Source organism: Macadamia integrifolia, chromosome 2 (assembly GCF_013358625.1).
Source record: "Macadamia integrifolia cultivar HAES 741 chromosome 2, SCU_Mint_v3, whole genome shotgun sequence".
Taxonomy (NCBI): Eukaryota; Viridiplantae; Streptophyta; class Magnoliopsida; order Proteales; family Proteaceae; genus Macadamia; species Macadamia integrifolia.
The window spans coordinates 9,574,630-9,589,649 of record NC_056558.1 but is presented as its reverse complement, the minus strand read 5'-3'; the positions used below and the strand labels follow the sequence as shown (position 1 = coordinate 9,589,649).

At 36.6% G+C, this 15,020-nt stretch overlaps 1 protein-coding gene across 1 annotated transcript; it reads right to left on the bottom strand.

Annotated features, from left to right (window-relative positions):
* Positions 1-5,718: 5,718 nt before the first annotated feature.
* Positions 5,719-9,783, bottom strand: LOC122093477 (cytochrome P450 90A1). The gene is made up of 7 exons (XM_042663827.1): positions 8,978-9,783; positions 8,447-8,596; positions 8,038-8,340; positions 6,618-6,707; positions 6,434-6,512; positions 6,227-6,336; positions 5,719-6,136 (listed from the first exon to the last, which is right to left on the bottom strand). Exons 1-7 carry the CDS (start codon positions 9,503-9,505, stop codon positions 5,891-5,893), a joined length of 1,506 nt encoding a protein of 501 aa, XP_042519761.1. The 5' UTR covers positions 9,506-9,783; the 3' UTR covers positions 5,719-5,890.
* Between the last annotated feature and the right edge of the window lie 5,237 nt (positions 9,784-15,020).

Below are 15,020 nucleotides of genomic sequence, written 5' to 3'. Positions count from 1 at the left end.
CTCAAATGTTGCAACAAATTAGTAAATATAGAAAAAAAATGTTAGAAGACAATTAAGAATAAATTAAAAGTCGATGTTTGAGACACCATGATTAGATTGAGAAAAAGGAAACCTAACGCAAGTCCTAAGATACCAAAAATGTATTATTTGGTTGGCAATAATTTCCACCCAACTTGATCAGTTGGCTTACAAATGAGAGATTGGGAAATAAAAATCAAGTAGACTACGGGGGAACATTTTTTTTTCCTATTTTTATTGATTTAATTCTTGATGCTCCAAAGCCATATCCAATAAAAGAAACAAAGTCGCGCGTGCTTTAATTTGGTGAGAAGCAATGGTACCTTGATCATGATATACGGAGATCAAAGGGTCAATGTTTGTTTTATGGTATATGGAGAAATTGTGCTTTATACATACTAAATATTTGTCGTGTGCCTACTTAGTTTGTGCTCAGATTTGGTAGGTATATTGTATCATTTCAGCTTAGATGCATTTTCCATATATAAAAAAAAAGGTTAAAATTAAAAAAATTGAATTTGAAGAGAAATAGGCCCTCTTTGCTATCATTTTTCCTTTTGATTTTTATCTATTTAACAAAAAATTATTAATGAAAACCATTTTTTATCAAAACATAAAAATGGTTTGATAACTATTTGAAAAAAATGATTTTTTGTGAGAAATAGTTTGGTATCTATATGTGCAAAATAGTATTTTAAAAAAATAGGTGAAGAGATTCCCTTCACCCATCGTTCTTATAACTTTTTTTATTCACTTTGGTTTGAAAAAGAGGGGGCAAGAGGCTTGGATTTCTAATTACAAAGCAAATGACTATTTTACCCCTCCATATTGAGCCTTTAAGCACATGTTCATTAAAGTCCAGTGAAAAAATAACTGAAAATCATTTTTGGTCAAAACACAAATGACTCTTGATCTCTTTTTAGTTTTTGAGTTTTACTAATTTTTTTTAAATAGAAACAAGCTCTACAAATGATACCAAATGCAACCAAAATCATTTTTATGAATAAAAATCAAAATAAAAAATGATACTAAAGAGGACCATAGACACATGAAATAATTATTGTGCAATTATGAGTTTTGTCTTATGTATTATTTTTTTTTTTCTTTTCTTAGTTATCAAACATAACCTTGGGCTTGACTCAAAAACAAATTGAAATCGATTTAATCGACCCCTCTACCTCATATTTTGAATAATGTTATTTTCTTAAAGAAAACTTTCACGATTTAGTTTCAATTTGATCAAACTGAACTTGGATCAAATCAAAACCATAACCAAATGGCCAGAACGAACCAATTAACACCATTAGATTCTGATGTTCTATAATTGGGGTCAACCATCTCCATGTGGAGGGATACTGAAAAAAAAAAAAAAAAAAAATGTATGATGACCGTAAACCGTCAGTGTGTATAGAATTTTTCCATAAAAAAGATTGTAAGAGTCAAACCGTGAAAAGAGAAGTTCAAAGTTGCAGAGCAGCAGAGGGAAGACAGAGTCAAACCTGAGGCTGCTCACCTTCAGGTTTTGCAGAGACGAATTAATCAGATTCTCACTGGAGAAAGGTATGGTGTCACTGTCGATCATAATCCATTGAGAGAGAGAGGGGGGGGGTTGTTGACAGGAGCTTCGCAGTTGGCAGTAGCCATGGGGAGTAATTAAGGAGCGGCCCCCATCCACCCATCCATCATCCACGGACGGCAGACAGCAAATTCGGATTCCCCACCAAATGCAAACACAGGCATAAACACAGAGACACATGGAAAGAGGGAAAGGAGATAAGAAAGGGACTTCTCCTCCCCACGTGAGAACCCAAAGTCCCCATGAGCTATTCCTACTGCAACTTGCTCTGTAATGTATATATATATATATCTGTCTCTGTAAGTTTGCCACGCTTCCTGGTTATCTCCACGAGGGGGAAGCAGGGGAGGAAGGCCATGTTACAGAGGAAACCGCATCATCCAGCGTATGGGAATCAGAGTCGGAAATCACACGTGTGATAGAGGAGAATTATTAATTGAATTAGGCATTGAGAGGCGTACCCTACTTAGGGATCAGAAAGTCAGGCCTAGCTGCTACCTAGCTCCTGCAGAGTGAAGTGGGGATCTCCAGGACGACATTAGAAGTGACACACGTTTGCATCGGGGCTCCCCACTCCCCAGTAATCAACTCATGCAGTGACTCAAGCCCTCAATCTCGTAAGTGGAAGAGTCAAACACTGTAGAGAGAGAGAGAGTCGTAAACTACTGACTATTATTGCCACCCCACACTTCACTTTTGGGACCTTCTCACGTCATCTGCTTTACGGCGCGCATGCTCCCACTCTCCCACCAATCACCGATACTCAAATAGCATCTCCTTAGTCGTCCATTTTCTAAAGCCTAGGCTAGGGTTTAACGGAAAATATGGGGATCAAAATCCATGTTTTTTCCATCCATGTTTTTCCTTGTTTTATTATCTGTACAATGCGATACGTAGACAATAAGGAGATCAACGGTCAAGATTAGGTGAGAATTATTACATCCAGTGCGTTAATCTTAAAATTGTTCACGTGTCACGTTCTGCAGGTAGCAAAATAAGAAAAAACAGGATGAGAAAAACAGAAGATTATTTTTCGAAATATGATCGCGCTATTGGTACGATCACGATCACCGAATCAGATGAATCAGCATCCAATATTAATCTCATCTTATCCCATTACAAGATAAAGAAAAGTATATTTATAAAAAAAAAAATAATGAGTGGTGAATGTTGACTCGTATAATCACATAATTATACGAACAATTGATCTGTTTTTATTTAGGGTGTCAATTCAATACGATTTGTCGTATCTTTAATCATGCAGTACAATTTTTGTATGAGAGAATGTTTTTTTTTGTACAACACCAAATGGTTATTTGAGATAAAATCATTAATATGTACTGAATTGTATCAAATTATAAAAATCATATCGAATATTGAATATCATATCAAGTATCAAATATCAAATATCATATTGAAATATTAAATATATGTGTAAAGATAAAAATGGTAAAAATATTAAATTAAAATCATTTTGAATAAAACCATATATTGTATCAAGTAGATACAATATCGGTAATGAAATATGAGATTTTTTTCTTAATATGCTATAATATTGGTATTGACTATTGGCTGGTTGTAACATACCGAATTGGCTCCCAACGTTTCTCAAAAGAATAGTGTTAAATTAAAGAAAAAAAAAAACTGTATATTACACCATCGTGGTTTAGGACAGAGAGTATATGTGTGAATCACGCCATTTTGATCTTATTTCCTACACAAAAAGTATTTCTAGGGGCTAAAGAAAGAAGGAAAGACCTATGTATGGGTTAGGGGCTAGGATGGGGCTAATGCTAATCATTCAGGTTGCGTTTGGTTGCAGGAGAAATGGGATGGGAAGGGAAGGGAAGTGAAGCAATTATTTTTTTTTCCCCTTTTGAGTCATTTGGTTGTAACAGAAGTGAAGTGAAATTAATTTACCATATAACTCAAACCCAAAATCTTTTGATCAAAACAAACCCAATTGAGTCGCATGAGAGAGAAAGAAAGAGAGAGAGAGAGATCATTGAAACTCATGAGCGGGGTGAGAGTTGCGAGAGTGGGAGAGAGATCATGAGAGTAGGGTTTTTTTTTTTTTTTTTCTTCTTATTTTGGTAGGGAAATTTTAATGGTTAAGTGAAAATTTTTTCACATGTCAAATATATTTCTCTTGCAATCAAACATTTAAATTTATTTTTTCTGGGAAAAAAATTTCACTTTACATAAAAAATTTGCATTCCCCTTGTAACCAAACAAAGCCTCAGTCTTTTTCTCTAGTATTTCCAATTTCAAAAAACAGACATATGCTATTAGGTTAGCCTATGAAGAAAGGCTTATCTAGATAACCCAAATATTTATCAAAGGACATCTTGGATCAGTGGATCTGTGGATAAATGAGAAATCAAATACCTTTACTCATCTAGCAAGTTTTAACCAATCAAAATCAATCTAGTGATAATAAATCTTTGTAAATCCATAATTACCAAGAGGTACACACCAAGACAGTGCCTATACATTGAATTGAATATGTAAAATTTCTAGCTTTGAAATTTTATACATGATCAATTTTAATTAATCCATTATCTATCCAACTATGAATATTTTTTTCCTTTCATAATTGTATCACATTCTACCATGTGATACAACTAGGTGGACCGTTATGAAGAACTTATAATCTACGGGATAATGTTTCAGCAAATTATATATTTTAATGACTTCACTTTAAAAAAAAAAAAAAATCCACTCTACTTAAAAGGAAAAAAAGGCTTTTTGAACCTACACACAATCATTGTTTATTATTTTCTCTCTTGAAATAAATGAATAAAATAATAGGAAGGTTTGTAGGCATGGAAATGCCTTAGATTCAGAGTTCACTTTCTCTTATTGAAATTATTTTCCAACTTTAACCTTATCTGGAAGTACATTCAAAGTTTTCCACATTTGAAAATGAAAAGAAACTAGATTAGAATAATAAAATTTTGAGAGATAAACTTATTTTGACTGAATGGCTACCAGAATTTAATTTCATAATGGTATATGTTCATTTCTCAATCAATCATGATCCTTCAATCACTTTACAACAATGAAACTCTTAGTGACCAAGAGATACATTGGGGTTAAATCAAGAGAAACCCCTTCTTTTTAAAGCAAAAAGTATGATTCAACGATTAAGTTTTTATCGTTCAGAACAGAAACGTCATACCAAGAATCGTTGTATCACTGCTTAGACAAGTGTCGATCACTCAAGCAACTATGAACAAGACCTAAACGATCACCATTCACGAGAGAATCCCGATCCTTAACCTTTCAATCATAAAACCCTACCCACTCACGCACATCTTGCATCCTACACATTTTTTTTTTTTTAATTGGTGAAACAACTAGAACCTTTCAAAAGAGTATTTTAAAACCTCCTTTATAATGAAAGAAATTATCTCCACAGCAGAAATTGGCCAAAGTTAATGAACCAAAGTCTTCAGTCCATAAAGCATATTCCATGTTCCAGGCTCCGGTGAGTCAAGTTGACTAAATTGGCTCATAAAAGAAAAGGACTATACAAAGAAAATACAGTCTAAGGAGGCATTGCTTCCCTTGGAAGCTGTGCCCTGATTTGAATATTTTTCCACACATTAGAGTGTTCTGCAATTGAGTGGTCTCCCACGGTTGTTTCCACTTCCTTTTATGGATCAGACCATAATTGAGGAGCAAGCACCCGTGTATCACTGTTCATTACTGAGAAATTTTCTCCCTTTTCAAGATCCATAGATAGATAACCCTCTCTGGTGGGGGGCTCGAGGTGAAGATGTTGGGCTAAAGGACCATGCATTTCCACCTGCACCGAAAGGAAGAGGGAGAAAGGGAGAGAGGGAGAGAGGGAGAGAGAGAGAGTTGGCAAAAAGAAATAGAAGAGCCCACACCTCCTTCACACACCCACATGGACAGCCTCTGCCCCACATATGATGGATTCACTACTTTTTTTTACTTTTCTTTTGGAGTTTCTATTATCTCCTTCTTCTTCTTGTGCACATCACAAGCTCAAAAGGCTCCTTCTTGGAAAGCTAATGTGTCCATTTAAAGATTTGAGATCAGGGGATGGGGATTCATATAGCCCAGATAATATATACAGGAGAAAAAAGAAAAAGAAATCCTAAAAGTGAACTTTTATTGAGATGATAGATTATAGATTAATTAAAATTTCTTTGACACCTTTTCAGCCTCTCCTTATTGCCATCCTTCTACTCTTTTCTGCAAATCTTTATTCTATTCTATTATCTTCTCTTCTCCCACTTTGATGCTTTGCTCTGTTTTCTTTTGGAATCAAACCAATCTATGTTTACGTTGGACCTTGATGGGATAATGCTTGAGAGTCCTGGTGGTAGGGAAAAACACCAATTTGTCCTCTTCAGCTGGAACCCAGGTGAAGCCAGTGATGAGATGGTGAAGGAAAATTGAGATTTCAACTCTGGCGAGTTCATAACCTGGACAGAGACGTGGGCCTCCTCCAAATGGTGTGAACATATTCACTGTTCCTGTGTTTCCTCCTCCCAATGAACCTGAGTTGCTCTGTTTTCAATCACATAATCCAGCTTTTCTTCATTAAAAACAGAGGAGAGAGAGAGAGAGAGAGAGAGAGAGATTGAAGGGTAAGAGCACCTGTTGCCATCTCCAAGGGTTAAAAGTACGAGCATCTATGTAGTAGAGATGATCGAGGTGGACAGCTCTAAAAGATGCAAATACCTTATACCCTTTAGGAATTGTGTAGCCTGCAATTAATGAGAAGTAGGACGTGTGAATTAAGAGAGAGAAATTAATTAATGGTGAGAGAAGAGAAGAGAAGAGAAGTAGCGTTGGGAAGCAGACCCTTGAGATGGACGTCAGCTGTTGCTCGCCTAAATACTCCACTAATGATGTTGGCTACCCTTAATGTCTCATTAATCACCTAATAAACCATATATTTAAACATACAAAAATTATAATTTTGATGATAATTAACAAATCAAAGATCTTTAATTCCTACCAACTGGAAAGAACATTGGAAGCTTACGCATTGAGTGAAAGGCATGGATTTGTAGTCGTTCCACTCTAGTGCATCAGAAGGGCTCTTCTTCTTCGCTCTGATCTCCTCATGCTCTTCCTGCAATTGCAATTTTCTTAAGACACCTGTTGAGGTTTTTTGGGCTAATTCAATCCAATTCTCCTCCTAATCGGATCCAAACCAGATCAGAATCGACACAGACGATTCCAATTACTTTGAATCTAGGTGGGGACTTTGGACCCAACTCACCAAAAATCCTCCACATCCTCTTTACTTGGCAATGTGGGAAGAAGAGGTACCCTCCTCACAAGGTATTCCACTGTTAAAGACGTATTCAAACTACTAATCAAAGTATTTAATGCACCATTACACAGACCCCGATCCTCTCAAGTGCGCCAATTCCTTCAGTGTGCATTGGCGGCTCTGGAGGAGCTGACACACTTGAGAGAATTTCGTTCTATCATTGTCATTGATTCATTGTTATGATATTAAGATCCCATGTGAGAAGGTCACCATGCGAAGAGAGTGAAAATTGGACTTGGGACTTGGGACTCAAAAAAGTCGTTTACGCGTAAATTCAACTGCCTGCTACTAACGTACGCGGGAGTAGAAAAAAACATCAAACACGTTTGGATGTTTCGATTCACTTTAACAAAAGTGAAAGCAATCCTCAAGAGTGGAAATGACGAAAGATGTTTAAAATGCTTTTTTTAAACACTTTAGAAACACTTGTGCTTGCAAAAGTAGAGTAACACACGGTACTCAGAAGTGGGGATATCCCACTGATGTCCCCACTATCAACAAGTCCATATCAGCTCCCCAAGTGGGGAGAAGAGTATTTCCCCTCTATGGGATCTCATCCTCAAGAGATGGGAATGATCACATAGTCGGTAGGATAGTAGGAGAGGTCACAAATTTTTCTCCTCACACGAGATCCCACCGTCAAGAGATATAAAAATTACAATTACGAATCAAAACAATCGATGCTCGTGTCTAATACCCCATAAAAGGTAAGACTACGCGAGAGGTCACATATTCCTCCCCCTCAAATGGGATCCCATCGTACAAAAATATCAATGTTATAGTTTGGAGTCAGAGCAATCAATGCACCATTGACTCGTATCTAATACACCATGGTAGGGTTGCAGAAGAAGTCACATGTTTTTCCCCTCACATGAGATATCCACATTACAGCTACAAGTATAAAGCAACTAATTCATCATAAACTTATGTCTAATACCCCATATAAAGTAGGATCGCAATATATACATTCACATCCAATTTTGAATATTTTTTTAATTTTTTTCTAGGAGAGAGGAGATGGCCAAGGATATGGGGCCCACAATCAAAGATCGTGTTCCCAAAATCCATGCATGAATGCAAAGAACAGGAGGGTAAAATGGAGTAGTAGAGGGGGAAAAGGAAAAACCTTGAGCTGTGCCAAAGCAAGAGGTGTCTCAGTAAGAAACTTGACGGCCAGGGTCATAATGGTAGATGTGGTTTCATATCCCGCCACCAACAAAGCCAGCAAGAAATCCACAATCTCCTCATCAGAAAACCCTCCTTCCCCATCCCCCAATAACGCAGCTAACATGTCTTTCTTCTTCTTCTTATCATTATTACTCTCTTCTTCTCCTTCTGCTTCTCCTTCTCCTTCTCCTTCTCCTTCTTCCTTCTCTCTTCTCCTTTCCCTCACCATAGCTCTTAGTGCATCTGCTACCTTCGTCCTTGCCTGCATTATAAACAAAAAATGAAACAAAACCCAGATCACAAAAACTGTTTTTTCTCATTTTTTCCTTCTAATTTCTCAATTAGATCCATTAATTAATACACCTTACCCTGATGGCTTTCCCATAGGTGGTGAAGAAGAAAGGCAGAGGAAGGGAGAAGAAGCCATCTATTAGGAGCAAATACTCTTTCCTCAGAGTCTCTGTCCACTCCCCTGGATCGTAGCTCATCAATTGCTTCACTGTCAATGCGAATGTTATCTGCGTCACCATCCAAACGTAACCCACCAAATCCAATTTACAACAATAAATTAAAATAAAAATAAAAATAATAATTAACCACATGGTCTCCATAACTCTTTTGAATTACAGAGAAGAAAAATAAAATAAAAAGGAAACCGACAGATTGATTTCAGTGGACCAGAGTAAAGTGGATCAACATTCTCAAAGAGTATGGAACTATGGATAAAGATAGAACTTACAAGGACACGATAGCTTAGAAAAAATAAGATCTTTCTTATTTATATAAATTTATTCTTATTTCCTATTATTTTGCTACCTTACGCCGAAATGGACCACCATGACCACACAGACCCATGAGATGCTAACGTGAACCAGAGAAGAAGAAGAAGAAGAACGCACCTTCTTGGCTTCGTCTTGGAGGAAGACATGGTCGGTCCAGGAATCGAGATTGACCCGAACCAACCGGTCGATGTCGACGAGGAGAATGTCTCTGATGATGGTGGAATTTCCGAAGCTCATAGTTAGTGAATGCATCCTCTTATGCAATCCACCTCTCATAAGCAACAACGAATGTCTTCCCAGTAGATTCGAGATCGAAGATGGGTAACTGCTCTCGAAAAGCTTCCCTTCGTTCTGCAACACGAACCGATTCACTTCCGGGTCAGCGGAGAACACTGTGGGTTCACCGAACACGTGGGTTGTGAATAAGGAACCATAACGTTTCACTCTGTCGTCGATGAAGGGTTCTGGGTTCCCTGTCTTGTAAGCAGAGATGAGTTGCAGAGACTCGCCGACGAAGGGAAGACCTAAGTTTCCCGGTGGAAGACCCAGTTTCCTGAAGCTGAATCGGGAGGAACAGGGGAAGATGATGAGGAAGAGCAGATAGAGAAAGAAAGAACAGAACAAGAAGACCAGAAGAACATCCATTTTAGAGAGAGAAAGAAAACAGAGAGATAAAGTGACAGAGAGAAAGAAAACAGTCTTGGGGTCGGCAGCGCACGAGTGGTATTCTGCAGGAAAAATCTAAAAAACGAAGACTAGGCGTTGAAGAGCAATTAATGTCGAGGATTTTGTTTTTCCGTATCTCAGATCTCTCTCTCTCTTCTCTTCTCTTCTCTTCTCTCTTTCTTTCTCTCTCTCTATCTCTTCAATGGGACTAGGACTAGGACCGTAGGAGTAGGGATCAATAGGCCAATTAAACAAATTATTTCAAACATCTTATTTATGTTTCTGCAATTAAGAGAGGTGATTCTAAGAAAGATTGGAGGATTGGACCCACAGCATCCTACAGTCAGTGACGAGTTTATCAGTTATTCAAACTGTATGATACCAGAATCCGATCCAGTGGTGGAAATTTTTTGTAATCTGCCATTTATTAAGGGACTTATTTTAGAAATTAATAGTTAAATACTTTTTTTGAAAATTAATAAATTATTTTCACTAATCACAAACAGCTAATGCCAACGTTTATTGATTCAATACGAGAGGGGAACGATCTAAGGGTGTCAATCGATCTAGAATCAGGTATTCGGTCTGATATTGATTTTGGTTCTAAAGACTATTAATGTGATTTAAAATCAGACCAAATCCCTTTTCGGTTCTAAAAATCAGTACTCGTACCCAACTTATTCGGATCCAGTCCAGTTCTAGTTCCTATTCGGGAATAAGCAATAAATAATGGTAAATGGAAAATCGACCTACTATAATGTTGTTGAGAAGAATCAATCAAATAGCCACCGAAAAATTGTGATAAAAGGAAGAAGTGACACTTTCAGCCACTGCAACTTTGTCTAAGACAAAGATTCGCTACTACGCTAATCGTGAGAAGATGAATAATATAATACTTCAAACGTGAAGAGTTACGGACGACAATTATGTCGGGTTTCCATATAAGTTATGTCAAGTTTTTAGTTAAAGAGAAAAAAGTGACATTAAGTTATTCGGTTCGATTTCGGTTAGATCAGCCGATTCTTGGCATAAATCTAGATCCGACCGAACCGAATTATAAATACTTATTTCAGATTCAGGATTTAACCATATTATAATGGGTCGGATTCAATTTTCGCTTTTGGTTTTGATTTGACACCCTTAGAACGATCCCTACTGTTACAATAGTGTATAGACACTCTCAACAGATCCTCTGCAAAGGTGTTTGAGTTTCAAATTATGACATTGGCTTTAGCTTGTTTGTAACTTGACTCGCTTACTAGACTAGACCTTCTATTTTTAACCAAAGGCCTACTGTTATCCAGAAAACTACTTGATCTTTATGCGATTTGGATTTTATTTAAAAGTTGAAAGTCAATTTTTTTCTTTGACCTAACTTGTATCAATCAATTGATTTTTTTTTTTTTTTTGTGGTAGCTTCGGCTTGTGGAGTCGGCACCCAGGGGAAGAGGTCGTGGGATCGAATCATGTCGTATGCATTGTGTGAGTGTGTGTGTGTGTGTTTTCTTATTTATTCTGTATCCACCCTGGGTTATCCAGATGGTTAGGACGAACTGGAGAATGTGTGAATTAGGCACACAGTCTCAGGTTCGATTATCCATCTATGCATCTGTGATTTAAGTGGAGATCATGACGGTGGGATGCTGTGCTAGTCTCTCAAAGGATTAGTCGAAATGCGTGTAAGCTGACCCAGACACCAAGGTTAACAAAAAATGAAAAAAAAATTATTTATTTTTGAATATTTAAGAATGTTCGTGATTCATTAAAAATTTGATGTAGTATAGTTCACCAAAGTGTGAGTGAGAAGACAGCCATTTATGAAAAACAAAATAAGGCAAGATGAGATATCTAATCCAAGTCAGAAGCTAAGTTAAAATTGGGTTCAACTGATAAAAGAATCGCTGAATCACTATTATAACTCTTTCAGGAATGTCTCAAATCAAGGAAAAAATCTTGTGAAAAAGGGAAAAAAAAGTTCAAGAATCATGATTTATTTAAAATTCTTATATATTTTTAGATATAATTTTACTTTTCTTTTTTAAATAATTAGGGTTTGATTCATTTAAATTTTATTTTTTTTGGTAACATTCATTTTAATTTGTTGAATATATAAATTTTTAACAAGTAGCAAATGTGAGTTTGTCAATGCAATTGAGGACCTCACACACAAGCAAGGTCTGTCTGTCTCTCTCTCTTTCTCTCTCTCTCTCTCTAGATTTTGGGGATTGTGTCCATCAATTCTTTTGTATAGGTCTACCAATTTGATAGAAAGGGGGAATGCATGGCTTGACCATTTATTTTCAATATATCTATGTATCTATGTATTGGCGCATACACCCTCCCATTCTCATATAATGAAGATACTAATCATGTCATACTGGGAAATGTGATCAAGACACAAGGAAATTGATCCACAATCTCTCAAGATGATAGTGAAGATATTCATCTTGCTATAGAAGGAAAGGAAGATATAGGCCAAAAAAAAAAGAAAAAAGAATCAACTATCTCGCTACATAGCAGTAGTGCATAGGAATCGTTCACAACGCTATCCCAAACCCTACATTGTTTTCATAAAAAAAACATCGGCTTTATTGTAATAGGAAAAAAGAACCATGTCCTGTTGGCATAGGAAATGCCGAGAGACAAGATGCTCAAAAATACGATGCTACCCTCGCATTCCAACCATCTAGGGTGCTTAAGATGCTGGCATGCGCCCTCTCATTGGTCCAACATGCTAGTGTTTCTTATACCAATAGGAAAAAAGTCCTTTTGCTCATTGTAACATTATATATTCTATGGCAAAAGTCGGGCATGCCACTAGGATGCCCAGACTCGTGTATATTTGTCTCACTCCTATGGAAATGACCCCCTGTTCCTATGTGTCCTACATTCCCATTGATGCATGCCACTAACTTACAACAAGATGACAGCATGCCCAAACCCTCTCCCATATTTTATATAAGATAATGAATAGAATTCTCATCTCTACACTCACATTGAGAGAAAAAGAGATGTTTTAAGTCATCCTTATATTCTTGGATTTATAAAGTTATATATTTTTTATTTGACCTAAAACTTAGAACGCAGACAAGCGGTTTGGGGATTTACCTATCTACAAAATTTATTTCTAATCAAACATGTTACATGATAGATTTTTTCAGTTGACCAAACAAGCTTATCTGGTCAAATAACCTTCACCTGTAAGAAAGTGATTAAAAAAATGAATATAATGCTTTGTACACTACAAAATAAAATTTCATATTTATTAATTGCTTGCTCCTATTTGTCACTTGGGCCAAAAAAATTTAAAAACCAATCTCAGGCCGGCCCAGTTGCACATCTAGACCCACATGTTTGCCAGCCGCTTGGGAATTTGATGCCAACCTAAATGATTCCAATCATGGGGTATCAATCTTGACAAACCCTTAGGGGTCAATTGACACTGTGTCATCATATTGCCCACAAATTTGGAAATTGAAAATTATGAACCCATTTAGGTGAAGAGGTCACCACAGCTTTGGAGTCAGCATAATCTAGACAGGACCCCAACTAAGCTTAGCTTGGCTATTGCATATGGTAGATGAAGAGGGTTTAGTATTTCCTACCACCCACTGTGAGCTTCTGTAGCCATAAGTCCAACTAAAATATATGATGTTGTCCCTAGGAAGCAAAGGTGTAATCAGTAGCTGCACTGGGTTCTACTTGAAACTAGGGTCCTCGCTAACCATACAAGAATACTTTGTTGTCCCCATCAGTTCTTCCCTTAAATAGAAAAACCAATAAAATGTCTAAAAGTAAAAGGGAGTACTAGTACACTTAACCCCCCCCCTCTCCCCCACTTTTTTTCATGGAATCTAGTCTCTACCCCATTGCCTATGGTGGATATTTTCAAACATGGATTATTATGTATACATGTTAAGAGTTGATTTTGTTGAATGGGATAGAGGGCTCTAAATTGGTCTGATTTTGGGCAATTGGTTTGGTCTATTAATTGTTTCGATCCTAAGGAATTCGGATTAGAATCGAATCAATGAACTAATCAGTTCTAACTTGAGATCCAGAACCATTTACTAACGGGTGGTGCAAGCTCCAAACACTATTGTAGTACCCAAATTTTTTTTTCTTACACATATAAGTTATAAAATAATTTTTCTTAAGTATTCAAATAAGCATTAGCCTAAAAATAACCAATTGTCTCAAATCAATGAAAGATTTACTATAGTAGACACAAATGAGTTGGGATTATCCCTAAGGATCCAATCCTTAAACAAGAATGTGATCAAGATATTCCCATCATTAGAAGAATAAAAGCTCATGAATGTATTTTAATACCACTAGCCTTTCCTTAATCCTCTCTCTCTCTCCCTCACATATGCCTTACATCAAAGGAAAAGGAATTACAGGTGTAGCCCAAGATGTCTTTATATATAAATACCCTTCTCAAATAGGGTTGTGTGGTAGACTCTCATCCTCGGTGAAACATCTTCTAAAATAATAACCCTAGCTAAGAACGACCCTATCTATTAAATATAATTTAATAGATGAAGCTAGAAGGAAGGAAAAGAAGAAATGAAGAACAGGGAGATCCCATTTTGTTTTGTGACTCACCAACTTTTGAACACCACTTACAATTATTTTAAAAATGAAAGTCTAATCTTGTAGAATATATAAAATCAATTAGCTTTAAACACCAATCATAGTTTATGTTTTCTGATTAAAAAAAAAAAGATTGACTAGGAAACATTGTAACTTGTCATAACCCCATTCACATGGAATGGAATTAATTAACAAATAAGGGAATGTTGTGATATGTTTAAAAAAAAAAACCAAAAAGGGAAGAGAAAGAAGCATGTGATAATAGTAGTAATAGGAGTTGTAAGACATGGTTTTAGAGGTATTAGGTTTGTTGTTCTGAGACAGAACCCACTATGATGATATTTACTGGTGTTTGGACAAAACCAACCTTTACAGTAGTCTCCTACTGATCCCTACAAGTCTTCTACTCTTCCTGTTGGATCTAATCCTTATTAACAGCAGTTAGTTGCCTTTTATTTGGGTGCCCATTTTCCAAACTGTTGGGAATTCTCTCAAATGTTATGTTTGGACGTTGGGAGTCTTCATATACTTAGATGGACCCCTTCAACTCATAGTCTAAGCTTTTAGATGAGAATCTAATATGGTATCAGAGCATCCTTTCATCATCCCCTCATCATTTTTCCACATGAGAGGAAGCGTTGGGAATAATCCTAAATCAATTGCCAGTGACGTTGGGTGTGCATGTCTTTGTATACTAGCTAGTTGGTCTCTCTACCTATCAATTCGAGCTTTTGGTTGAAAATCTAACAAAAAATTCTTCTAATGATCGAACCTATCAAAAGGTGAAGAGAAATGTGCTGCAGAGCTATTTTCAAAAGACAACTGACAGAGAATTCATGTTGATATATTGGGAGTTATATATAGCGTTATAGTCCTACATTGGTTATTTGGGACCTTA

Bases quoted from the DNA above. Each gene is read 5' to 3' on its own strand.
- LOC122093477 (XM_042663827.1), bottom strand. From the start codon at position 9,505: ATGGATGTTCTTCTGGTCTTCTTGTTCTGTTCTTTCTTTCTCTATCTG. The intron at 6,513-6,617 runs GTAAGCTTCCAA...ATGGTTTATTAG, and splicing joins CCATGCCTTTCACTCAATGC to GTGATTAATGAGACATTAAG. The intron at 6,137-6,226 runs GTGCTCTTACCC...GATTGAAAACAG, and splicing joins ACCCTTGGAGATGGCAACAG to AGCAACTCAGGTTCATTGGG.